Genomic DNA, 25955 nt, shown 5'->3' with positions numbered 1-25955 from the left:
TAATGAGATCCACGAGCAGTATGGAACAGGGAGACAGGCAGGCCTTGCCAGGTTGGAAAAATGCACAGAAAATAACAAAGTGAGATTTGACTTGTTAAAGCACAAGTTTAAGCTCTAGGGAAAAACATGAAACGTGGTTTTGATGTTTTGAAGTGCGGAACACAGTTGCACTAAAGGAGCATGTGGGAAGGTGGGCAGCACTTCACTGACTGCCTTCAAAGAAGATTTAAAACATAAAGCATTATGGACAGACTTCAGGACTCAGGGAAAGAAGTAATTCCTGTCTCCATGAGACTTGATTTGTAACTGGAAGTTTGGGGTTAGTTCTCATCTGTTGGTTGCCAGAAAAACAGAGGTAATTTGGTTAGAGTTCAGTAAAGGGCAACAAAGATGGAGCTGGAAGGGTGCTAGGCTGCCCATTGTGCTTTGCAAGAATTAAACCTGGCTTGTTTGGCAGTCCCACAGCAGAGGAAGAGATGCAACAGTCTGCATCTGTAGAACATGTAAAGATCAAGGCAGGAGAAGATTACTCACAGAAGTAACCAGCAGCTCTTCAAAGGGAAAAGCATCCTGATTTTTCCTGTACTGTGCAATAATTTCTGAAAGCAATACTGAAGATAGGGCTGTTGGAGCAGTTCACATCAAACAACAGCAATCAGTGAGTGTAAAGCCTCTTAGGCCTACACCTTATCTGGTTTACTCTGTTGAAAATACTAGAGCAGCTCCAGGCTCAGTGGACAAAACCCCGTATGAGTCACAGCTTGACCCATTTTCTCTGCTGTTTATGGCAAAACATAAATCTGGCCACACCTGCCATAGGCTGCATGCTGTTTATGGCTGGGTTGGGGAGCAGTGGCATCCATGTGCATGTGACTGTGTTTCCATGTGAAGTTTGGGTGATGGGTAAGAGATGGCTGCTGCGGACAAGGCCGGGCCACGGTGGTGGGACCTGCCCATCCTTGGCTGCCACATGCATGGCCCATGCTTGGCCAGATGCCAGAGACTGGTCCAGGAGTGTGCTCCCCATGGTCCTCTTTCGAGTTCTGGCACCAAACTGCAAGGCCTGTGGCCATGAGGTCCTCAGTGACATTCAGTTCTGCAGAGTACCTCCCACTGCCCTGCGCCACTTGCTAACACAGAGTCCATGAGGACGTTCTCTGAGGCCCCATGCCCTACACAGGTGACAGCCATTGCCTTACCTAGAAACAAGGCAGAATAAATGCTGGTTCAGTGCCTCTGGGCCATGGCTGCTAGTCACACTGCAACAGGATTTCTGCTGAGGTAGATACATTTTGGGAGAGTTAACAGCATTTCAGGAGCTCTGCAAGGCAGCTGGAGCAGGTCATAAGGATGGTTGGTCACTGCTGACTTTGCATCTGGACTGGTGATTTAGAGGAAAAGCCTGATAGCACTTTAGAATTTGCCAAAGCATTCAGCCTTCCTTCCCTCATTTTACTCCAGGCAGGCAGGCAGGCAGACCAGATAATGCAGCACCATAACAACAGGAAGACTATAAATAAATACTCAGGACCTTTTTTGATACTTGTTTGTGTGTCAAGTTACGACAATGCAAACATGAATGGTGTTGATGGGTGAAGAGGTAACAGGAAGAAGAAAGAAAACCAAATGTACAAATTATTTCAGATAACACGTGAGTGACTTCTGTACTGGCGAGAACATTTTCTGGAGCCGTAGGCTTTCATTTCAGCATGCTTGATGTATATAGCTCATAATAACATATGTGGGAAAACAGCAGTGATTTCTCAGACCAGGAATAAATTTGGGATTAAAGGGAGATAAGTATCCTTGGTTGAGGCAGTTGAGAAGTCTGCCTGCCTCTCTTTTCAATAAGAGACATCAATCCCATTCTGTGACCTTTCCAGCAACCCCACCCTGAATCCCTGGAAAGGGGTGCTGTCTCCAGCAGGAGGGAGGAACTCGCCCCTCCTGGTATTAGGAGGAGACCCAGTGATTGTTCTGTGTCTCCCTTTGGAACAGGGCTTTGGTTTGGTGGGGGTTTTGCAGGATTTTTTTGCTTTCTAGAAGCTGAGCTGGCAGCTTCTTTTGGATTATGTTTATAGTACCCTAGTGTGCTATAGCTGATAAAATATAAATGACGGAGTCAATTCTGAGGGCTGTAAAATAACTCTGGTGCTGGAAGTGCAAAGGCGAGTGTGCTTTTGCTTGGTGAAATATTTGTTGCTTTTCCAAAGAGGTCATTATTTCAATTTTCATGTGAATTTTCATCACTTAACGGAATGTATTATTTTACACATTTGCACGGCTTTTGAGGTAAGTGCTGGAACATAATACTGAAATAGTGCTCTTGCTTAATCCTTCCCATGAGCTGTGCTGCCAAATTTTTCACTCAGACTGTGGAGGCAGACAAGGCAAAGGTTAGACACCACTGAAAAAAAGGGGGAAATCCAGGATTTACACAAATGCAGGGCTTCACAGCTTCAGAAGTTGTTGGTTTCTTTGCTAAAGACCTGATACTGCTCCATGTCTGGGTCTTCTGGAAGCTCACTTTTGTTTGGATTTACCAACTGAATGATCATCCGGGGCTGGTTTCCTTGGCACATGGAGATGTGGGTTTCCTGCTTGCAGCTGGCTGATGACAAGAGGGGATGGATTGTTTCCCCATCCCACAGAAATCCTGCCACATTCAGAGGTTAGCAGGTTTTAAGGGAAAACCGTATTTTTTTCAAGGCAAATTGCCACTGGAAGTGGAACATTTCTCCTTTCATCCAGTTCCAGCAGCTCATCTTGGACTTTAATTTAAGATGTGGATCATATTTGAAGGATTTACCAGTTCATGCCAAACCCAGCATGGGTTAATTCCCCTTGCTACTGACTGGGAAGCCCAAATCAATCTCTTCCTGAGACGCATGCTATATTTAGTCAGGAAATGATAAATAATGCTATTTGAAGTACATTCTGCTTCTTCCCCTTTCCTCCTCCAATCCTTCTTCCTCCAAAATAACTACAAGGTATAAATAATTTGTATGTTTAACCTGAATATTCCTTGCCTGCTTAAGTGTGCTCATTTTCTCTCCCTACACAAAAAGTCACTAAGTGGGTTGAAAGTTGTTATTTTATTGATGTACAGTATAAATAAGTCACACTACATAACATAATTTGCAGTTGTGTGCATGCGTGATTCTCTGTCCTGTTTTCTTCTCTGATGTGCCTTTACCACTTGAACTATTCACCTTAAGAAGTGAATTCAGTGTTTGATATTTGAAAGGAAATGTTTCCACCACAGGCAGAAAAACCCCATTAGCTGTTACTGTGTGTTTGCTGTTTCTTGCTTTGCTTCATAATTGTAATGTCTGCTTTTTTTTTTTTTTTTTTTTTTTTTATTCCCAAATACATAAATTGTTGCCTTTCTGGAAAAACAGGATTGTTTGCTTAATTAGACATGAGGTAATTATGACCTAAGAGATTTTTAATTTGTTTCTCATCTGTGGAAGATTTGTAACAAAGAAAAATGTCTTCACCAGTAAGACTTTTTTCCTGTGGAAGCAAAACTCCTTCACTTTAGTATGCCCCCAAAGTGATGGTATTGATTTTGAAATCACAAGAAAATCTTTATTCCTTTCAAAAGCCATCTTTTGCTGATGGAAGTTTTCAACAGACTCCCACAGGTGCAAACATCTTGCTCACCATCACTTGAGGAATCCTGATAAAACCATGGATTTATGATCTATGAAAATATTTTAGGCCAAGAGTTTTTGATGGAAATCACAGGAGACAGATTGTATGAGTTACTCAATAATGCTGGGCTGCAGGATCTTTGCATCACAGCAGCATAAGGAGGTTGTAAATCAAAGGAGAGCTGAGCTCTGTGTTATCTGCTGAGGCTGTGTTCGCTGGGAGCCCCTGCGCAAGAACCAGAGCTCATGCAGATGTCAGGGGAGTGTTTGGGAAGTGTTGTTTGGCATCCAGAGCCAAGGATAGTCTTATAAGAGGGAAAACACCCAGACAAATCATCAGTTTTCAGTGTCAATTATTCTGTAGAAGTTGCCTTGCATGTTTATTTATTTATTGTGAGAAAAGACACCCCCCTCCCCCACCTCCCAGCAAATGTTAAATGTTTCTGTGTATACAGAAGGGTGCTGCCTGGCTACTTCTTCTGGGTATTAAATGTTTCTGTCTGAATTCATCTTTTGAAGAGCAAAATGGACTTGGGAGGAGGGGGAGGAACAGTGTTAATGGTGTTGGGACAGACACTTACCTGGAGCCTAAACTGAGGACTTGGGGATTTAAGAGCCTACTCAACCGGGTTATTTGCCAGGAAAGATGGAGAATAAGGAAAAGACTCCACCTAATTGCCAAGGCTGGTATTCATCTCGTCTAATAGAAGCTCCCTGAAAGAGAGTTATCTGGTCAAGGGTTTTCTGGACTTGGTTCCAAAGTCAGGACAGAGCTGTGGATGCATCCAGGTGGGTATTCACTCCACTGTGATGGAAGTGTCCAAGGAGAACCATGGGAGCTGCCCTCCAGAGGTGCCTGTCTCTTGATTCAGAGGAGTCTGGACAACTGGAGCAGAGCAGGCACTTCACTTTTAGACAACTGGTGTCAGATGAATTGAACTGCACCCCATCAGAAGGTTTTCAACAGGGTTTAGTCATGTGGAGGTATGGGACTAAACACCTCAGGTGTTTTCCAGAGGTGCTGTAATGTGTCACCTAAACATCCCTGAAATCATGGGTAGCTGAATATCTGTCCTTCGAGAGACACATACCCATATACATATTTGTATCCTGTAAAGCATCCATCAGGACCCTTCAGCATGCACCTCCAAGCCACTTGAAAATCTGCCTCTGATACAGTTCTGCAAGCACCAAATTATGTATGTCACGTCACCTTCTGCAGCAGCTTTTATCCAGCAAGATCCACTGCCTAAACCTGCCGTGTCTGAAAAGCCATCAAGGCAGGAGCAGCAGTGCAGGTGTTTAGCACAGGTATCAGAGCTCATTGGAAGCACAATGTTTTAGTTTAGGAACTATAGCAGTTCACTTTTCCAATTAAAATGAAAAGGGTATGTTGTTCTAAGGCAGCTTGACTTGAAGAAAAAAGTCAGAAGTCATTTAGTGATACATATCATCAAGATGTTTAATGACCAGTGTTGGCTAGGACATCAGCATTTATTTATGTTTGGGACTTCAGCAGTTCATCCCTTCACTGAAGAAAGGCTGAATCCAGAATCATTAGTTTAAATTCAATGTCCCTGTCACAACCAGTAACTTAAATTAGATATCTGAGCACGTAGCGGCAAGCACAGAAATATATTCTCCAAGTGTGAGAAAGAGCTGAACACTCACAGCTCCTGTTGTAGAAAATGGACACCAGGAGGATTAGTGACACATAACATATGCTTGATATTGAGGGCAATTTCCAAAGTTAGCGGGTTTTGTGGACTTACAACCATCAGCTTATGTCTGTCTGTCTGCCTGTCTGTGTGTCCAGCAGAATCTGCTGCATAGGTAATCAGTGATTCATGTGAGCACATGTGCAACTGAGTATAGTATTTGTAAATTCCTAATTCAGTTTAACAATTACTTCTGTAGTGGTGGGTGTGATCAGTATGACAAGCAACACTGAATCAAAATACCTTCTACCTGCAAGTAAAAAAATCACCTTTTGCATTCACTTCAAATTTATTTGCACTCGTTACTGTACTTTGGCTTGGATTTTCATGTGCTATTATAGAAGAAAGCCTCTCTGCCTCTGCAGTTTCCTCTCCTCATCCTCTCTTATTTCCAGTAGCCAGAACAGCACCTTTGTACTGCAGACAGGTACTGATGGTTAGCAGGAGGGATTCAGCTTTGCATTGCAGATTACACAGCTGCATAATCTCCCCTCTAAGAAGCACAGTGATACGCAGTCAGCTCAAGGAGAGCTGGGAGTTTGGTATTTCTTACCTGTTTTCCAAATCTCTTTCATGACTCTGAAGAGATGTGAAGAAAGGCGTTAAAATAAAAGGGAAGCAGTTTATTTTTAATTTTTTTTTTTCTCCTGATGCTGCTGAGATTGCCAATGAATATTACCTGAGCAGCAGCTAGCAAGTTTCTGCAGGAGTGTGTTGATGGAGCAAGTAAGTAGCAGCAGCTCTGAATAAATCATTTATGTGTGCACTGCAGACTGTTTCAGGGATTGGCATCAACGGTGGCGCACTAACAGACAAACAGAGGAAAAGGCTTTCACCCAACTTTTTATTGAAACCTCAGAGGAATAAAACAGGTCAGCGGTGAATATTAAATTACCTTTTGGCCATCTTCCAAAGTGATCTGGCCTAGTTAGGAAACATCAAGAAGGAAGAAAGCTTTGCTTCTTCACATCCTGATTTCTCCAGGGAGGTGAGAGAAGATCTGTGTGAAGCATTGCAAAGGCAACCTGATTTTATAAGTCAGCAGTTCTTCCACATGCACAGAGACAGTCCTGTGCAAATCCATGTACCAGCTGCAAGCACTTTCCTTGCAATGTTGCAGCAACATTTAACCCACCTGCTTTTTCTTAATGCCAGCTTGTATATTCTGATGAGTAAGACTAGATCAACAGGGTGTTTGTTCAGTTTTGCAAGACCATCAACAGGGCCCATATCAGATGGGCAAAATGTGCCTTTGCTGCCTTTGCCTCCTTGGACAGGATCAGTGCCTTACTGGAATGTGCACATCTCCTTGTCTCAGCCATGTGAAAGCCTAGCAAGGCTGACATGCAGTATCTCTGTGCCTAGCAGCCACAGATATACTGTATGGAAGTACCACCCTCCATTTTCTTCATGTTGGATGTTTGTTCAAAACATACATACAGTTTCTTTCAAGAATGATATATTCTTAGTACAGGCCTGGTTATTTAAGGATAAAGGAACAGTGAAATTAAAGCATCAGTACCTGTTGGCTGTCTCATGAAGAAAATGAAGAGCTGTATTACATGTGAATAGGTAAAGAGCCACAAAAAGATACAGCAGAAGATAGAACTTTTAACACAAATGTAAAAGCCACAAAGCAAACATTTTTTCTGACACACATCTCCAGCTAAAATTTGGAAGTGACACAGTGGGGCCAGCTGGGAACTGTATTGCTGTGCATCTTACTGAGGGTACTGGTGTTTCCCCCACTGGTTAGTGAGAGCCTCATTCCCTAAAGGAGCCTGGCCAAGGGGTCATCCCCAGGGGAAGGAGGTGGCCAGGGGCAGGGGACACCCTGATCTCAGCTGTGAGCTATCCCACTGCTCTTCCATGATAGTGCTGTCTAAGCACTGAGTCTTTCCAATCTGGGGGAATTTTATAATGGCAGGAAAGATTTCACAACTTATTTCTTTGTGTTGAACACATGATTTTCTCTGGGGTGGCATTAAAAAAATATAAGTAGCTGTCAATAATGTCACAAGCTCAAAGCTGACTGCACCATGTGAAAGTTTCCGTGCAGAGGTCACAGAGGTGCCAAAGCACCCAGCTCTGCCTCTGGAGCCAACCCAGGCTCCCACTTCTCACCTGATCCCCACTGGGAACCAGCTGTGCACTGATGGCAGGCAAACATGGACATCTCCACGGCTTTAGGGCTGTTTACAATTTTGACCAGGTTTGGGCGCTGGGCTTCCTCCTTGAGGTTGAAGGGCGAGCTGCTGAGCCACTAAACCCTCAGTTATTTTCCACATCTGGTTTGATTCTCTGCAGATAAACAGCAGCCTTGCCATTAACAACAAAAACTTAATTCATTGAGGTTTGTTCAAGCACTGAGAGCAAATATTTTTCCTGTGCAGCTTGGGGTCATTTTAAGGGAAAAACAGGGCTGGAGGTATGTCACCCCTTTAAAAACTATTATTACTTCCTAGAGAAAATAAAAATTAAAGCACCTCTTCCTTCCATTTGTGAGGTTATTTTTATGGTAAAATTGCCAGCTTTGTGATTGACTTGGGATCGGAGCACAGGATTTGAATAAATGTATAGATTCATTTACCTTTTGTCCTTTTTTAAATTAATGAAAATGCTCATTCATAAGTCATACCTCCATAAAATCCTGTAGAAATGCTTTTTCTGTTTTCCTGTCTTCTCCCTCTTGGTGCCAGGACTTACACACAACGAGAGGGGACAGAGCAGCCAGCGAGTATAGCAATTTTAAGTCTTTTAGGAAATGTCCGTGGCTGTATAAGCTGCTGATTTCCCTCACTGCTGCTTGTGAGGCTGAAGCCTCTATGTAGGTCACGTTCTCCAAGACTGCTGCCTCCCTTACAGCCAGACCTGCTGTTGACTTGGGCTGTCTTAATGCATCAAAGAGCCTCTGCTATGCTTCAGCTCACCTTCTGAACTCATGCTGCATCGCTCAGCTCTTCATGTAATCGCTGAGGTGGGTAACCTGACCAGGGAGCTCGAGCATTAATCACAGTCTTTCTGGTTCCCCAGGCAGAGAAGAAAATTTCTCACTTTATCATCACTGTTGTTATTTTTAAATCTTTGAAATCTCTCCCTAAACCTGTTTTCCCATCTTTTCTGTGTTTCATAACCAGTTACCATTATCAATGATCATATGCAGTGTACCAAAAGAGGCAGATAGGAATTTTTTTAATTAAAAAAAAACCAAAAACTTTTAAAAGGAGAAATGGAGAGCCACAGAAAATGAAAATAGGAATGCTGCTGGAGAGCATCTCTCTCTGCTGCACGATGGTAACAACACTGGAAGTGCTATTACATGATGGAGCAAACTATTGAACAGCCAGTGGGTTTGGGGTGGGGACTGCTCCTTAGCTGAAAATGACTTTGTCTTCTTGCAGTTCTGCACAGCATCGCATCCAGATGCAGGAATCACAATTGGAGAGGCTGGAAGTACACTGCTGACAGTGCTCAGGAAGCCTAAGTGTTGCAGAGGGACACTGGCTGGTTGTCTGTCTTTGCTGCAGTTTGTCTTTCTAGTATGACAGCACCAAGGGTTGTGAGCAGTGCAAGGTTCAAGAACCGGCCAGGAGAGTGGCTGGTCCCTGTCTGTTACTGCGATCTGCCCAAGGAGCCAGGCTCACAGGGCTGGGGCAGGAGATGCTGGGGGCGTGCGGCCTAGAAATGGCTGTTTTTTAATCACATCTTCGGTCCCCTCTTTTTAATCACATCTTCGATCCCCTCTTCCTTCCTAGCAAATTTTACCAGCCGTGGCTTTTCCCCATTTTTTTCTCCCCCCTCTCCCAGCCACGGCGGGAATGTTTCCCCGCGTCTTCGCCGCCACAGGAGCAGCAGCCAAGCGGGAGAGCGGAGCTGCTCCCGGACAGGAAAGCGTTAACCCCGCACGGAGGGCGGCAGGGGGATTACTGCTGCCCACTCCCGGCGGGGCCGGGGCCGGGCGGGGATTAGGCGGCCGGAGCCCCGGGCCGGGCCATCTGCGTGCCGGCTGCTCCCCCGGCGGGCCCGGGCCCGGCGCGGCCGCGGAGCCCCCGGGCACCGGGGCACCTGGAGAGGCGGAGCCGCCGCTCCCTGCCGGCTCCTCAGGGCAAGGCTGCTCGCCCCAAACCCCGCCGAGCTCTGCGGCGCTCGGAGTCGCCCCTCGTTTTAAAGATGCCTTCTCCCCTTCCTTTTTTTTCCATTCCCGCAGCCAAGGCATGCCGTAAAACTTCCACTTTGTATTTCTTATCAAACCTGATTTACAGAGTGCCCAGGCTTCTCAGCGTTTGTCTTCTGCGAGCTGGCAAACCTGCTCGAGTATTTAATTTTCTTTTCTTTTTTTTTTTTTTTTCTTAAGCATTTTGTTTTTCTTAAGCATTTTTGAGTGTGGAGCCCATGGAGCACCCGGAGCACACCCCCGACAGGAGCGGGAGCTTGGGCAGCTCCGGGCCCGGTGCTGGCCTGGAGCCTCTCCCAGGGCGGGCTGTGAGCCCTCGGCAGGCAAGGGAGGGCTTCGTGGGGTGTGGAGAGACGTGAGCCTGGTCTTCGTGTAATAGCGTCTGAAATTCAGCCAGCCTTCGGAGCTAGCTGATAGCACTTCTGGTTATTTTTGCTAGGGGTCTCCATCTCTTTCTTTAAATGACAGTACTGATATTGCTTAATTGGTTTGGTGTTAAAATCTGCTGTAAACCCTTTCTGATTTGTTTGGTTCTGCTACTAGGGAGAAATAGCTCTATTTGTCTGCTCCTTGCAGAAAAAAAAAAAATATGCAGACTTGGCAGGATTTTTTTTCCCTCAAATGAAACACCAAATTAAATAAATAAAGGAATAAGACCCAGGGCAAAATGCAGATTCAGTCAAACTTTTTTTGCATCAGATGCATGATCAGTTTAATAAGGGAGATCCAACTAAATGCTCAGAGGCAGGGAGATACTAGAAGAGAGGGTTAGAGTGTAAGTATCAGGGTGAAGCTTGATGTGTTTAGCTTTGCAGTTAGCTCTTTCAGCACTTTTCTCAATTACTTGAAGGGTTGGTAGGATAAGGTTTGGTTTTGTTAAACCTTGTTAGTGTCAAATCTGTTGATGCCTGGTAAAGATTTTGCTAATTATAAGCCTTTAGGGGCGGGTGTGTGTACAGACACATGAGGCTGTGTTACAGCAAATGCTGACAGATTAAAGGGGAGGTCAGTGACAGATATCCCTGAACTCTCTGGCTAGGGCTGGCCACTTTAAAACACTGTCTGTGGATGGATGGCACCCAGTGACAAAAAAGTCAGGCATCTAGATATAATCCCCAGCACACACACACCCCTTTTTATACTCTCCTGAAAACAAGGCATGTGCTCTCTGCTGTGTTCAGCTCTTTTCTTTGGCCTGACGCTATTGCTTTATAGTGACACCTCCCAGTGGCACTCTGCAACATTTCACTGAAGTCCACACAGAACTGCTTCTTAATAGGTTCATGAAACCAAGTGCTGTGTTTGTGCAAATGACACCTTATAAAATTCATCAAGCTTTGTGTGTGCCTTCTTCACAGGAATCATCCCATTCCTCCCTCTCCCAAATATTTGGGTTCCCTATTTAATAAGAATTAAAAGCAAAGAAATGCTTTCTAGTTATGTCTTCAAAAATTTGGCAGTATAGTACAATTTCTGCAGACATAATGACATCCTGTGACTGAAGAAAGCAATGTCCTGTTCTAGATGTTCTGCTGTTATTAACGGGTTTGTGTTGTGAGAGCAATCTCCCTGCTCTGTTGTGTAATGGTGTGCAACACCTGCTAGCAATATCCAGGGGTTCCACAGACCTGGTATGTACAACTTAAATACAGCTCACTCTCTTAGACCAGCAAAAAAGGGGATTTGGGCAAACTGAGATACCATCTAGTTATGGTGAATTACTAGCTTTCTCACTATCAGCACAGCTACCTCCCCCCATCTCTATTTTTAGTGGTCTCTACTTATTTCTGCTTAAAACTTCCCCCTTTCACTGTCTGTCACAGAATCACAGAAGGGTAAGGCTGGAAGGAACCACAGCAGCTCATCTGGTCCAACCTAGATGCTCAAGCAGAGTCATCCCAGAGCACAGGATTGTGTCCAAGCAGCTTTTCAATATCTCTAGTGAGGGTGACTCCACACCCTCTCTGGGCAGTCTGTTCCAGCACATGGTCACCACACAGTAAAGTTCTTCCTGCTATGCAGATAAAATTTACTGTGCATTAATTCCTTGAGTTACAGATGTCACTGCTTACCACATGGGTGCCTGTTTGTTTGGTAGTGCACACACTGAAGTATCTCTGCAGATATTACTTTCTAAGTTATTACAAGCCCATTGTGGGTGTGCCCTTAACTAGAAACAGTCTGTGAAGCTGTTTTTGTTTTGAATAATAGGGACTTTTTTTTGTTCAGCCAAGCTCAATTCTAAATCTATGTGTATGTAAAAAATACATTCTCAGCTAAATAAATGTGTAATTTTAAAACTTAAATTAAAGGGATGCAGACCCTGGTGCAGACAGACCAGGCTATTTTTCTTTAGCAGCTCATTCTGGGTTCAGCAGGAATGGAATAGGTTCAGTCCTCTTGAGGATGTGGAGCTGATACATAGCAAATACAGGTACTCTCTGACAATAGCTCTTCCAGAGTACCTGCTGTTGTGAACTGTCTTCCAGAACAAGTAGGGATTTTAGAAAATGGTGGTTCTTCAATAAATCTACTTTTCCTATGGAATATAGAATCTACAAAATGGTCAGAAAAAAGCAGCATGTGCTTGTCAAATTCCCCATATTAAAAAAGGCCTTTGAAATCAGTTTGCTCCAAACCAAGAAAGAACTGCATCCCAGTTAAACATGAAGAGTTTGTACCATGACTACCTACCATTTCATAATGTATATTTATGTTAATTGGTGCAATTTGATCTGTGGACCATCCCTTAATCCTAAGAGATGCCTTATTGCTCCAGTAGTTGTGCTGAAGTCACCCCCATGGCAGAAGTGGTGGGGTCCATGTGGAGTAGGATAAAATATGTGAGAGAGCTATCAGACTTTGATCAATGAAATTCAGAAAGAAGATGGGCACAATATGAAACACAAGTCTGCAGGCCTCTGTCTGGCTCAAGCCATCGAGTGCAAAGCAATTCAGGCCTGCTGTCAGCTAAAGCTCTGGCACAGCCCTTTGACATGCCTGTGTAATGCAGCAAATCTGTTTCTCGTCATCTGACGCTCCACTGAGACCTCTTGCTATGCTTAGCTGAGAGCTTTGAACGTCCTTGCTTTTGTTGGCCTCTTATGAAGTCCCTCAAAAACACAGTCAATTTGATACTTTGCTCTGCTGTTGCCAATTATTCTGGTTGTTGTTGGATAGCAGAGAGGTAGCAGCAGCTGGTGTAACGGTGGGTTTGTATTAATGCAGTCAGGGCAGCAGGGCAGCAGTTGTGCTGCCTGTGCAGCTCCTGGCAGGGCATGGCAGCACATGCCATGGGACACCACTTTGCTCTGCTGCTGTCCAAGGAACAGGGCAGCATGGAGTAAGATCCCCAGTTCACAACCCTTCTTGTGCTGGAGGAGCCCCAGCTGCAGTCCTCTTACTCCTTGGGGCTTTGGGGCACTTTTCTCATCCTTCATACAATGTCCTCTGGAGCTTTTTACTGCAGATCAGGCATACAGGTGCCTGTCCTGGTGATAGTGGCTCTGGGCACCTCAGCCAGTGAGTATCAGAAATGCTCTCAGTGTTGCCCCTGGTAGATTTGTGCTCACTTTCACAAATGAGCAGTAAATGAGGAACAGAGTAATTTTCTTCCCTGTGGAAAAAAAAAAAAACCATGTCTGGACTTTGGGTGCTTCTTACAGCCCCTACTTTGGGAGAGCTTCCACAGCTCACTTAAAGTGGGATGCACAGGATTGCACAAACGTGAGGCTGAAGCATGGGCAGTACTGGCATCAGACCTGGAAGGAGGTAGCTATGAGTGTTTGTTCTTCATCCTGAGTGTTTGTTCTTTATCCCTGCAAAGCTTTCAGAAAAGAACGCGGTGTCCATGTGCATCTATCTCATGGTAAGGCAGAAGCACAAAAATTAAGGGGTGTGCAGAAGTCACCCTGGCTTTGGGATGGACTCCAAAACCCAGCTGCAATTTCTCAGTAGCACAAGTGCAAATGTCAGACATTGATAAGATGGAGGAAATAAATGTTTTTTGTAAACTGGGAGAAAGGAGGACTGTGGAAATGCTTTATTTCCCTTCTTACATAATTACATCCACAAGTAGTCAGGAAGAAACTGTGATTTATGTCTTGAGTGCACGGTAAATCACTGTGGGAGCCCATGCCCTGTCTGTGTTATACTCACTGGGAATGGCCTCTGGCCACCAACAACCTCAGCTGCCAAAGTTTTCTGTCTCTGACAGACTCACCAGCAGTTCAGGCTTGGGTAATGAATTTTGAAATGTAATTGTCCTGTAAAGCTGGCTTGGAGCATACACAGTCAAAGAGCTAGCCTATGGCAGAAGGAGATGATAGCAGGTCCTGGCCATGTAGAGAATAAAAGGCACTGATGCCCAACATGCAGTGGCTGGTGGGCTGGTGGCACACACACACACACACACACACACACACACACACGTGTGCCTTGCTGGGTTTGGAAAACTGCTGAAGGAATGAGGGCTTGTTGTTTTGGGAGGGGATATTCTCAACTCCATGAATGCACCCAGGAACAGACACGCCAGCTTTGCTGAGTGTGTTGGACAGTCTGGAGGCTCTCTCTGTCAGGAGGGATAAATTCACTGGGTGAGATCTCTGGCCCATGGAGCTTTCCAGGGGCAGTGTACAGGCTGCACTGGGAGACCAGTGGAAATCTGCCAGTGCAGCAACTCCAGTCCTAGCATGATCCCTGGGCAAACCCTGTGGGCAGCACTGCCCCTGGGGAGAGAGTCCTGCTGCTGACAGTCCCTGGCTTTGGGCTGCAGCATGTAGGATGTTCCCAGCCCTGCCAGCTGCTCTCCAGTGAAAGCACAGCCTGGTGGGGGCAGTTCCTTGGGCCAGGGAGTGCAGAGCCTGGCTGGAGCATTCAGGAGAGTTGGGTAATGAGTGCTTCAGCTTAGAAGCTGCTAGGCTTGGAAAGCTGCCTGAGGTATCTGTAGCAGACGCTCAAAAAGCAGTACAGGATGCATTACAAGTGTCTAAATCCTTCCTGGGGTCCAGCTGCTATACCAGGGTTCTCTTTTGTGTTAACCAGACAGCCCTGTACAGACATGTCGTGTACCCTAGGGCATCTCAAATGGTACTGGACACCTTCACTTAAGCAACTGAATCCCACCGTAAGTGGTTTGCTCAAGATCATATATAAAGCCTCTGTGATAACTGGGATCCAAGCCCAGACCTCTTCACAGGCTATCCAGCATTTTGATGATTGGAATGTGCCCTGTCTCAAGAATGAACATATCCACATAGTGGGTTCGGTTGGATTTATTTTCTGCTTTCCTCATTTTTGAATAATTTGAGTAGCCAAGGGTCATTAAAGGAAGTTTTGCAGTGGGTGACAAACATTTCTCCACAGTGTAGGTCATGTACAGGGAAAGAGTCAAAGTCTTTTCACCTACCTTTATTATGCTTTCTTTATTTTTATTGTAGCTTTCAATGTCATTATGTCTTCAGTGCTGGGTTTTGGAGGAAGATGCACATGCTGTTTTAATATCCCTGTGCTGAGTCTTACCCTAACTCTGTGGCTGCTTTGGGTTGTTCTGCTTTTTGAGAAGAAGTCCATGAAAGCCTTCAGCATGACAATCATATGAGACAGAACAAGACAAAGAGAAACCCCAGATGGAAATAAAACCCCATGGGGAGGTGGGGTTTAGGAAATCAGCCTCATGTGTGGCAGAAGACTTGATGGAAGTGTCAATAAGACAGTCCAGAAATTCCTCTGGCATGCAGTGGGTGCAGTAAGGTTTTCAAACTGGCTGTTTAGTGTGGGGTTTTCTGGGGTCTAAAACATTTCCATGCTGCCTATTTGGAGCAATAGCTGACAGTCAGGACAGCCTGGGATCTCAGCTGTCATTTTGAGAAATTAGTGGGCTGCTGAGAAATGTAAGAAAATTAGAGGCCTGGAATGGCTAGAGAGGAATAAACTGAATTGGGAAGCATGAGCTCAATAGTTTGTCATACCGCTTTGGGTGAGACTTGTATCGGGTAAGAAACCTGCTGAAAACAATTATCTGAAAAAAATGAGGCTGCTCAGATTTCTGCTTTATAAGTTTCTCTGCTGATTTAATCCTGCTCCCCATCCCTTTTGGGAGTGCTGTGTCCAGTCTAATGGGGCCCCCTTCGTTGGTCTTGTTTGGGCAGCCGTCCGAAACCTCTCCTATCAAAAAGGGCTTTTTCAGCCCCAGAGACTCCCGAGGGATTTGGGGGCAGAGAAATACAGAGTTCAGAGGAGCAGGAACTACTTGTGAGAGTTAATGAGGGGAAATGAACTCATTTGTGATACTTGTAAACTTGAAACCCAGTTACAGGGAGCACAGAGAGGGCTGGGGCATCCAGCTGCTTGTAGCACAGATGTACTGATCTGGGAAGAGGTGAGCTGCTGGCTCTGGAGAGCCTGACTGTGCAGAGAGCCCTGTTTCTGGTTTAAATGGGATTCCTTTGAAAAAGAGTCCAAGTCATGATAAAAAATTCTATGTGCCCTTTCCAAACATCCTGTCCCAGATCTCAGATGCTGACAGTGTGCTTTGTATCCTAATGCTGCTTTGTACTCTCAGCTTCTGAAGCCCTCTGAGCCTTTAGCCTGGCTTCCCACTGTGGCTGCTCTTCATGGAAGAGCGCTGATTTACACCAGTCTAATCCCTTACCTTTGTGACAGGTACTGCAGAGAGCAGTAAGTACTAACAAACTGAAAAAGCTTCAGAGCCCACTACTCAGTGTCTCATGCTTTAGGTAACTTCATTGCCACATTACATTTCAGTAATTTAAAAAGCAAACATGGAGCAGTCAAAGAAACTGTTCTGGTTTGTTCCCAGTCTTCCCCTGAGCAGCATCCCTCTCCTATATCCCTTTCTCTTTGATCCCTAGAAAGCCATCTATGGCTTTAAATAAACTATAAGTGGGGACACGACTCTGCTTGATGTTTGGTCTGCAATGGAAGTAAAGTGTCACTTCCAATTTTTTGTGGGTGCAGAACAAAGATGCCTGTGACCAATCCACTGTACAGTGCACTAGTTTTATTTGAACAGGGAGCTTTGCTAGGAAGCATATTTCAAAGGGCCGGGGAAGCAGATTTTAAATCCTGTCAAAGAGAAATTATTTTACCTTTTCTAATTCCCATCCATGGTGCCTTGTGTTCCTGCCTCATGAACCCTGTGCAATAACCTTGCACAGTAGGTGGAGCAAGGCAGCTGGAGCAGCTTTGGCTCTGTGGGGATCCACCCCAGGACATGAACTGGCCCATGCTAAGTCAACCAAAAGGCTGTACACAAGGGTGTTTGCAATTGAGGAAGTGTAGAAACAGAACAGCCAGAAGGCATTTACCTCATTTACCAGCAGCAATGCCCAACCACATTTATCTAACCATCTTCAGTCACTGTTGTCAGTACCAAATGGAATGGTACTAGGTCTGTGTGAGATAATACTATCTGTGTAACTGTTTCACAACATCTTTTCAAGAAGAGTGCAACAAACAAGGAAGGGCTTTATTAAAATTAGTCCCAGATATGCTATGAATAGGAGTTTAGCCAGGTTTCATACATGCTAGCAGAAAAAAGTATTTTCCTATCAAATAACTAAGTGGTTGAGTAAGGAATTGAGATAAATTGCTGGGATGACTTCCAATTGTAGACTGTGGTGAGTAAATGAGGTAGGTCATGCCTCCCTGACAGCCTGGGTTTCAGTTTCACATCAGGCAGTTCTGCATTGCCGTGTCTGTCTCTTCTGCACCATTTACTTCATATACTGTATGTACATCCTTCCCTCCCCCCATTTCCACTCTCCCTTGTACATATTTAATCATAAAATTTCTCTGCTGTTCTCATTCCTTGTATTTGACATGTGCTTTATCCAGGCTTCTGCCTCTGGGAGCTGGTCCTTGATAAAAAGGGACAAAGCAGACCGTCAAGCTACCATGCTTTGTACAAGGCATTATTTTTTTCATCTGTCAAAATTAAATGGCACTTGGGATTTTCCCTTGGCCTGTCAATATTTTCACAAAATTTGGGGTTGTCTGTGAAACTCTGGGAAAATAGTTGTACAATGACATTCCCTTGCATGTTGTCATGGTGTCGCATAGCTCTCTGCAATTTTTTTTTTTTTTTTTTTGGTTTTTCAAGATTGATCCACAAAGAGGATTACTGCTCACTGCAGCTCTTGTCACTGCTGCTGCACACATCTACCTCAGTCACCAGCCTGCCCAAATAGGCTCCTGTCTTTCAGACTAAGCATTTTTACCATCCATTTAAATGTTTGACATGCAGAAGGTGTTTGGGGCATTCACAGCCTTGGCCTCACTGGGATGCAAGTAGGAATCTTGGGCTCCATCTGGGACAAGATTTCACTATTTTCCAGCTGGAAGTGACCACTGCAAACTCCCTTTCTTATGAAGGCTGCTCATTTCTGAAATAAATGGCCATTTATGTCCAGGACAGGAAGGCTCAAGGTTTTCTGCTTTTCCTCCCTTTTCTGAGCTGTTTGTGGCTGACAGACAGCATGTGGGATCAGGACATCTCTCACTCCCATTTGAGTATGCACATCCCTCTCTTTCCCACAGCAGCTATGAGGACAGGGATAAAATACAATTGTTCTCCCATTGCACTGTCATGAAGGCAATGAGACAGACACTGGGTTTATAAGCTATTTTTTAGCTAAAAGCAGAAGATGGTCAAAGCTTTTAAGAAGAGATGCCATGTCACTTAATCAAAGGCACATCTTCAGGTGCTTTCTTCGTCCCACTTTCAGTGGCAAACAACTTTCAGAGACACACAGCCAAGTGCAGTAAGACTGAGAAATACAGGGTCACACGTATCCTTTCTAGGCTAATTTCTTCCTGCCTTTGCCACAGCCATGTCCATCCTTGCTCCAGCTGCCACCTCCTTGGCCACCCTCTCCAGCAGAGCAGAAGCTCCAGATGGATGGCTCAGCCCTGCCACCGTGTGCTGATGTTTTTCTGGTCAGAGCATGAACACAGCACTGCACTCACAGGCCAAATGGTAATCTATTCCTTCATAGCTGATGGATAAAGCAAATGGATATGGAAGAATAAACACAGAATTCCCACAGTTGTCTCAAACTCTGTGTGCGTTGAAAGGAATTGGGGTGGTTCTCCTGGGGCAGCAGATGGCAAGCTCACTTGGGGATAATACCCACTGGATTCTTGTATTTGTGTCCCCTGCTTATAGAGGTCACTAATCCTGAAGCTTGGCTGCTCTCTGGGGATCATAAATGCATTGGTTTGGGTTTGGAAATCAAGCACAGTATGTGCCAAGTGTTCTAACAGGAAATTCATGTGTAGTATTTTAATATGTATTACATCTCAGACGCTTGACAAGACAGGCACATAGATGATGAATGTAATTTGTCAGTAAAATTCAGCAGATATTTCTTCAGGGTTTAACTCAATATCAAAGTGAGGAGGCAGCACTGAAAGTAAAGCAGTGAAAATTACACTCCTCAACTATTTTCCATGAAGTGATAGTAATTATTAGATAAGTAATAATGATTTGTGCCAATGCAGTCAGTACAGAGTGATAGTTCCCTAGGTTGTTATTTGGTCCTGTGGGTAGAGCTTGCTGTAAAATGCACATTAAATACAATGGGATTATTGCAGTTATGCTCTGTTTTAACAGGTCAGAATAGGGCAGTTCTTGCTGGATGGTTTGCAGGCTTTTCAGATACCAGTTGGGCTAGGACAATGACATGGTTACTATTTTAGGCAGTGGGTTACTTGAATGTGACTTGTATTTCTATTTGCGTTAAAAAACCTTGCTGTCGATTCAAGCAGTTATTAGTCTGTATTATAACAACTGTCTTTAGCTGTTTGAAATGCAGAGCCCTGGCAAGCAGAAATACAAAGTTGCCTGGGTAAAAGCAAAATACATTAAATAAAACATCAATATTTATGACACAGTCAGTAGTTCTTCTGAAATAAACAAGAAGAAAATCTTGTGAAAAAGAATCAGGAAGGCTGGAAACACTAGTGACAAACAATAAACATAATATAGTTACATGTAACTCAGGGCTCAGTTCTTCTAATAGCCCCAGCACAGTCACCTGGGGCTAAGCAAAGGCTTCAGACAAATTGAGTGATGCACTGTTGGACAAAAGAAGGGTCAGTGAGAGGATCCTGTTCTGCAATTCTTGTTTTGCATCTGACACACAAATACCGTCGAAGTTGAGGTGTTACATTTATTTTCTCTTCCTCCTTTTTGTCTCCATTTCTCACATTCCATAGAATCATCACAGAATAAAAGAATGGCTGTGGCTGGAATGGACCCTAAAGATTGTGTTGTTCCAACTCCCCTCCCATGGGTAGGGACAACTTCCTCTAGACCAGGTTGCTCAAAGACCCATTCAGCCTGGCCTTGAACATTCAAAGTATGGAGCTCCACCACCCAGCTTCTCTGGGCAGCCTGTCCCAGTGGCTCACCACCCTCACAGTATTCTAATCTGAACCCACCCTCTTTCAGCCTAAAGCCACTCCTTGTCCTGTCACTACGTGCCCTTAGAAAAAGTCTCTCTCCAGCTTTCTTATAGGCACTGAAAGGCAGCTAGAAGATCTCCCTGGAGACTTCTCTTTCTTCTCCAGTCTGAACAACCCCAAATCTCTCAGCCTGTCCTCATAGGAGAGGTGCTTCAGTCGTCTGATCATCTTCATGGCCTTTCTATGGACCTGCTCCAGCTGCACCTTATGAAAAAGAAGGGTAACACCAGTAAGGATCTCCAGGGTTGATTGAGTTGTCACCTATTGTTGCCAAATGGTGGGGTGCTTGGCAATGCCCCTGCCAACAATGGCCAGCTCCTCTGAAATGGGAGCAACAGGCTGGAGCAGCCTGGTTTTAGGGTGCATGCTGCCAAGTGGAGCAGGAAGGAAGACAGATGATGAAATAATGGCACTGAGATTTCCTGTCAAAGGAATATCACTGTGTTCTGCTTCCTTCTCTTGTGTCAGGTCACCAGAACTGGTACTGGGTCTTATTTTCTTCTTTCTTTCCTTGAGAAGGTAAAATAGAGGGGAGGCAGAAATATTCATACTGCTCCTGCTTAAAAGCTACCTTTTATGTGGTCCAAGTCAGCTTTGAAATTGAAACCTCTCTGGGATAATGAAACAGAAGAGGCTGAGTTCCTATTTAGACTGATACTATTTGGCTGAGGGCTGTCTTTACTCAAGAGTAATTTGGGAAAGTGACAGACAGCCGTGACCTTGATTTACTTTGTAACAGTTTGGGTTGAAATGGAAGAGTATTGAAATTTGGATTTTTTCAAAAATTTCAGGGACATCATTAAAGAGGAGGACTTTCCGTTCTTTCTTTTAGTACACTCTGTGCTGTTAAAAATAGCAGAGGAAATAGATGTGTGACATTCATCTGCTGACTCCTTCGTGTCTGTTACCAGGCTTGATTGCATTTAAAGACTGGTCAGAGCAGGAAAGTAGTCCAGGACTCTCAGCTTACCTCTGAAGGATTCTCAAAATGGGAAACACCCATTTATATGATAAAATGCACTTGTTAAACTGTGCTTGTGGGAGGCATATAACTAGAGAAAAGAAGATAGTGGAATTCCCAAACAAGGTGCACTTGCTAAGGCAAGTGGAGAATTCCTATAATATAGAACATATTCTGCCCCATTTGCTTTGGAGGTACCCCAAGGTACACTGAAATGCATATATTAGGGCAGTAGTGCTACTTGAGGATCATTTATTTGAGCACTGATCTTCAACTCAGTCACGCAAAAACTTGAAACAATCTGCATTCACCAAGTAAAACAGTTAGGTAATATCAGTATAATAGGAGAGGAAATGATGGGAGAGATGGGCAAGTTTTTTTTCCTTCTGACTGAAAAGATTTCTGCCTCTTTGAGTGTTCTGAGATCTCTGTATAAGTTCTGACCCTAATTTATTTCTGTTGGGATCTTTCCACCACCCAATCCCACACTTGGTTTACCTGTTCTTTCTTACAGGAATGAATTTGTTTGCTTTCCTGCAAAAACATCTCACAACCAGGAATGAGTGTGGAACTTGTCGGGTCTGGGAGCTGTTATAACCAGCCAGCAGTCTGCCAGTGTTGTAGATTAAAATGTCTGTAGATTAAAACAGTGCCATTGCTTAGGAGAACCAAAGTAAAATGAGAAGGCTGTATTCAAGGGTTTCGTCAGGAAATAAAGTCCATAGGCATTTGAGCTCCAAAGTGCTGACCCATAAGAAGCAGATTTAGGAAGAGAAAACAAAAACACTAAATAAATTGTCACATTAACCAAAGAAAATTAAGAAGAACTTCATGTGTATTTGTACACTTGTAATTCACTGTCTGAAATGTTTTTTGCCTTTTCAGAAAATCCAGAGGACACTCTTTCCTGCAGCAAAGGGACCACCACTGGCACAGGGCCAGTCAGCCAGCAGATTCCCAGTGAAAATTTTACCTGTTTGTCCTAAATGGGAATGGCACTGATTTGTTTTTTAAATTACTTTGTTCATCTTAAATTTGTAGGTATATAATTATATAGAACATAATCAAATTATTTTGGCAAATGTGGGAAGGGAACTCAAAAATTATGGGGATTGGATGCAGGGGACAGGCAACAGCAGGTTCAACTTTTTTCCTTAGGAAACTGAGTTAAACACTTAATTCATTTAGAAATGAAATATGAATGTGGTGAATTGGCACACTTTCTTCTTCTTTGTCTTTTGATCTAGTATGTGATGTATAATCGATGTTGCTCCAGAGATGTTATTGATGCTGCTACGTGTATGTAGGATCCCCCTTTGCTAAAGACTGTGATATCCCTACCAGAGCAGATAGAAAAATGAGTGATGAGTGATGGCAGAGGACACAGTCTTTTGTATTTATCTGGATGTTCACACAGCTTCTGAGATGGTCCCACATCCCTATGCACCACAGTCATCGCTCCTCAGTCTTGGGCTCACTCTGCCTGTGCCAGAGACCTCTTCCTGCTGCTTGCCTGGAGAGGATGAGTGCAGTCTGCTAGGGCTGTGATATGGAGAAGAGATCACAGAGATATCTGCTCTGCAGAAGAAGAGAAGAGATCTTCTTCTGCAGAGATATTTGCTGAAAGATGGAGTGGGACACTCTGTAGTGGAAATCCTGCCTTTTGTGAGTGTGTAATGTTGTTCTGTCCCAGCTGACAGGAGATGTCAGGTTTTTAATTCTGGCTCATTCAGAAAGGCTCTGGTGTTTGATAAGAATGTGTTACCAGCCCACATGCAAAGCACAGGTCTGAAAAAGAATGGGGAGGGAGTTATGAATAAACTCTGAAGGCAGGGTTTTTGCTGACTTCCTTCAACTTCCCACTGACTCCCTGTCTCTAGCACAGATTTTCTCTGGGACCTGATGCACCAGCATGTTCCTAGTTCAGAGGGGGTTTCATTGTTGAAAGACCTTTCCAGTCCCCTCCATGTGAGACATTTCTAGCTTACAAAGCAGTACGGTTACATGATGTGTGTGACATACCACTGCCCCTTTTAGAGGAGGTTGCATAAGTTTTGTGACGCTTGTACAGCCCTGTGTCAGGCACTCACCTGCAATCAGCACTGCAGCGAGGGCCATACTCGTGTGCAGGTAGTACAAAAAGCAGTCAGAGCACATTTGCTAATGCAGTCGTATCATAAGATCACAGAATAATTTCAATTGGAAAAGACCTCTGCGATCACGGAGTTCAGCCATTAACCTGACACTGCCAGGTCCACCTCTAAACCATGTCCCTAAGTGCCACATCTGCACATCTTTTAAATTACTTATCCCCTCGGCCCTTTTACTTGTGCAGTGTCGGATACGTCTGCAGCTTTGCTGGAAGCGGGGAGGGATCCAGAAGGCAAGTCTGTGTTTATATCTTCGTGCAGCTCTGTGTCTGTATAACAGGTACACGGAGGCGTGTGTTATACATATGCATGTGCACTCGGGCTCCTCTCCGCTGGCACTGCCGTGCCTGCCGCTGCCAGCATGGGAGCGCGCCGGGAGGGAGGGAGGGAAGGCTGCCGATCCCGGAGCCGCCATCCCTTCCCGCCCCCGCGGCAGTGCAGGGGCCCATCCCGGCCCCCCTGCTCCCCGCTGGCTGCCCCGGGGCTGGGCACGCTCAGCTCCCGGCAGAGAAGATGCAGGTAAGGGGAAATTGCCCTTGGCAACCAAGAGGCCCTGCTCTGCGGCTGGCCGGGAGCTGCAGGCTCCTGCACCCAGTCAGCGGTGACCGTGTTTTCCAAAGGCCCCCTCGGTGATGCTCAAGAGGCTGAGCGGAGCGGAGGAGTATCGGGAGCTGGGTGCTCGCAGCCCGGCTGCTTTGCAGCAGACGCGAGTGCTGGCCGAGGGGTTTTGCTGCAGCATCCTTCCCAGTAGCCCGGGGGGAGCCAAGGAGCTGCGAGGTGAATGATGCGTACCAGGGCAGCGCTCCGGAGGCACCTGCCCGCTGGTGATGCCAGCGAAGCTTGCAGGGATAGAAACGAGACTGGTCTCAGCCCTGCAGCTGGGTCTCCTGGTCTGCAGCAAGCGCAGGGTTATTAAATCCCGATGGCACTGTGTAAGAGCAAAGTATTTCTGTAAGAAGCAACATTTGTTCAGGAGCCAGGATCACCTGGGTCCTCCAGATGACCTCGTCCCAGGTAGCACTGCTTGGGATTCTTTTTTATTACAGAAGTAGAGTTGGTGTCTGATGATGTCACACTCAGGAGGAGGGAAATAGAAAAAAAAGATAGATTGCAGTCCTAATGCAAGGAGGATGCAGCAGACCACAGAGAGAGTCCTCTCCTCTAAGGAAGATGAGGTGAAAGGCAGAGCCCCTTGGAGGGTCTCTCTCTCCCTTCCACTTCAAAGAGTAAGACTGTCTGCCTTCTGTAAATGGAGCTGGTTGTGTAATGCATTATACATCGCAAGGCTAGACCTCTTCTGATTTCTTAATGGAAAGGCTATTTTATTTCTGAAGTGGGTGCCAGCAGGGATGCTGGAGAAGCGCAGAGACACATCCTCCGTCCCGCACTGACACCGATGCACGCAGTCAGCTGCAGACCAGGAACTTGTCGAGAGCACTGAGGACCAAATCTGGAGCCAATGCAGGGGGAGAGGAGCAGCCTCAGCTTTTTTAGCAAGTGAATGGGGAGGGGGAGGAGGGTAGTATGAGCAGTGATGTCATTTTTAACTGGTTCCTCACAGAGCTGGGGAGTGAAGTTAAAGGAAAAACCTGCAGTCTCAGAATGGCTCTCAGCCTTGGCTGGAGACTCTAAATGACTGAGGGTCCCCACAATGGTAATGAATTTTCTTTCCTATGTAGAACTGTTCTGTTATTTTGGATCAAGCAGAGGGCATTTATTTTTTCTCTCTCTCTCTCTCTCTCTCTCTCTCTCTCTCTCTTCTCTCTCTCTGTATGTTTTGAGGGTTTGACTTTTGCTGTTGTCTGTAGTTTTTTAAATACCTTGCAGGTTATTTGAAGTTTTTCCTGGGTAGTTTGAGAATTTTTCGGTGATGTGGGAATCCATGTCATTACAGGAGAGTTTAGCATGCAGCATTTCTGCTACTCATCAGGAGGGGAGATGCAGAGGTTGCCAAGCACACAGCATTCTGCACAGGAAATGTACTTTTAAAATCACAGGTGGAAAGAAAGGGACTTGACTGGCATTTGTTGTTGTAATGGATGGCATTAATGTTGCTTGTAGGAGGCAGAAAGACTTCTGGTCAACTATCTAGACAGAAATGAATTTTGCTTGGGTGATAATTTCTATGCTTTTGATTGGCAGGTTTTTATTATGAGCATTTTAATTCTAGTGGCACTGAATGGAAAATGTCAACATAAAAGATTCTGGCTATGTTAGACAGTATATGTATGTATAATTCTTCATGGCATGCATTAACCACTTGTGTGCTGCTCCCTCCACTGCATTTGCCCTGTTGCTGTCTTCCATAGAAATCAGTGGGATGCCAGACTGTGCTGTGGAGAGAGGGTTATTTTGTCTCTAGTTCCTGGAATCAGCAGAAGCAATCAAGCCATTTTTAGATAAATAAGTTTGTTAAGACAGGTCCCTCAAGGGTAAAGTGTCTCAGCCCAGATGGCAGGCAGTGAAAAGCATCCCCAGTTTTATTTCCAAGTATTCAGATACTGGTATCACTCTTACAGTTTGGGTTTGTGGTTGTTGTGACAATGCTGGGTCCAAAGGCAGAGGGGGTAATGCCAAAAGTCCATTTGTCTATGGAAGGCTTGTCACATTCCTCTCTGGGATTCCATTTCCCAGAGGTGAGACTTGCTTGTCTTTTCACCCAGAAGAGCACTCAAGACAGCTGAGGAAGCCAGACTGCAGTTTTGCTTACTAGGAACTTGGGATGTTCATGTGATTGCCACAGACCTCCTGCTGTAGTCTGTCATGACAACTGTGAGCTCAAAGATGGGAGTTCTGGGCTCAAGAATG

At 44.9% G+C, this 25955-nt stretch overlaps 1 protein-coding gene across 4 annotated transcripts in view; it reads left to right on the top strand.

The window, feature by feature from the left end:
* Positions 1-25955, top strand: part of NHS (NHS actin remodeling regulator) — a 243706-nt gene that overhangs the window by 171825 nt on the left and 45926 nt on the right. The window contains exon 1 of one of the 4 annotated variants that reach the window (XM_064407591.1): positions 24706-24801. The exons of the other annotated variants lie outside the window; for them this stretch is intronic. Coding sequence (XP_064263661.1) covers positions 24780-24801 — 22 coding nt within the window. The 5' untranslated portion in view covers positions 24706-24779. Of the gene's footprint in view, positions 1-24705; positions 24802-25955 lie in introns of those variants that run through there. 4 annotated transcript variants of the gene reach the window in all.

The sequence above is a fragment of the Passer domesticus genome, chromosome 2, assembly GCF_036417665.1.
Source record: "Passer domesticus isolate bPasDom1 chromosome 2, bPasDom1.hap1, whole genome shotgun sequence".
NCBI lineage: Eukaryota > Metazoa > Chordata > Aves > Passeriformes > Passeridae > Passer > Passer domesticus.
The sequence above is the reverse complement of the archived record's forward strand: the minus strand, read 5'-3'. Positions and strand labels throughout refer to the sequence as shown.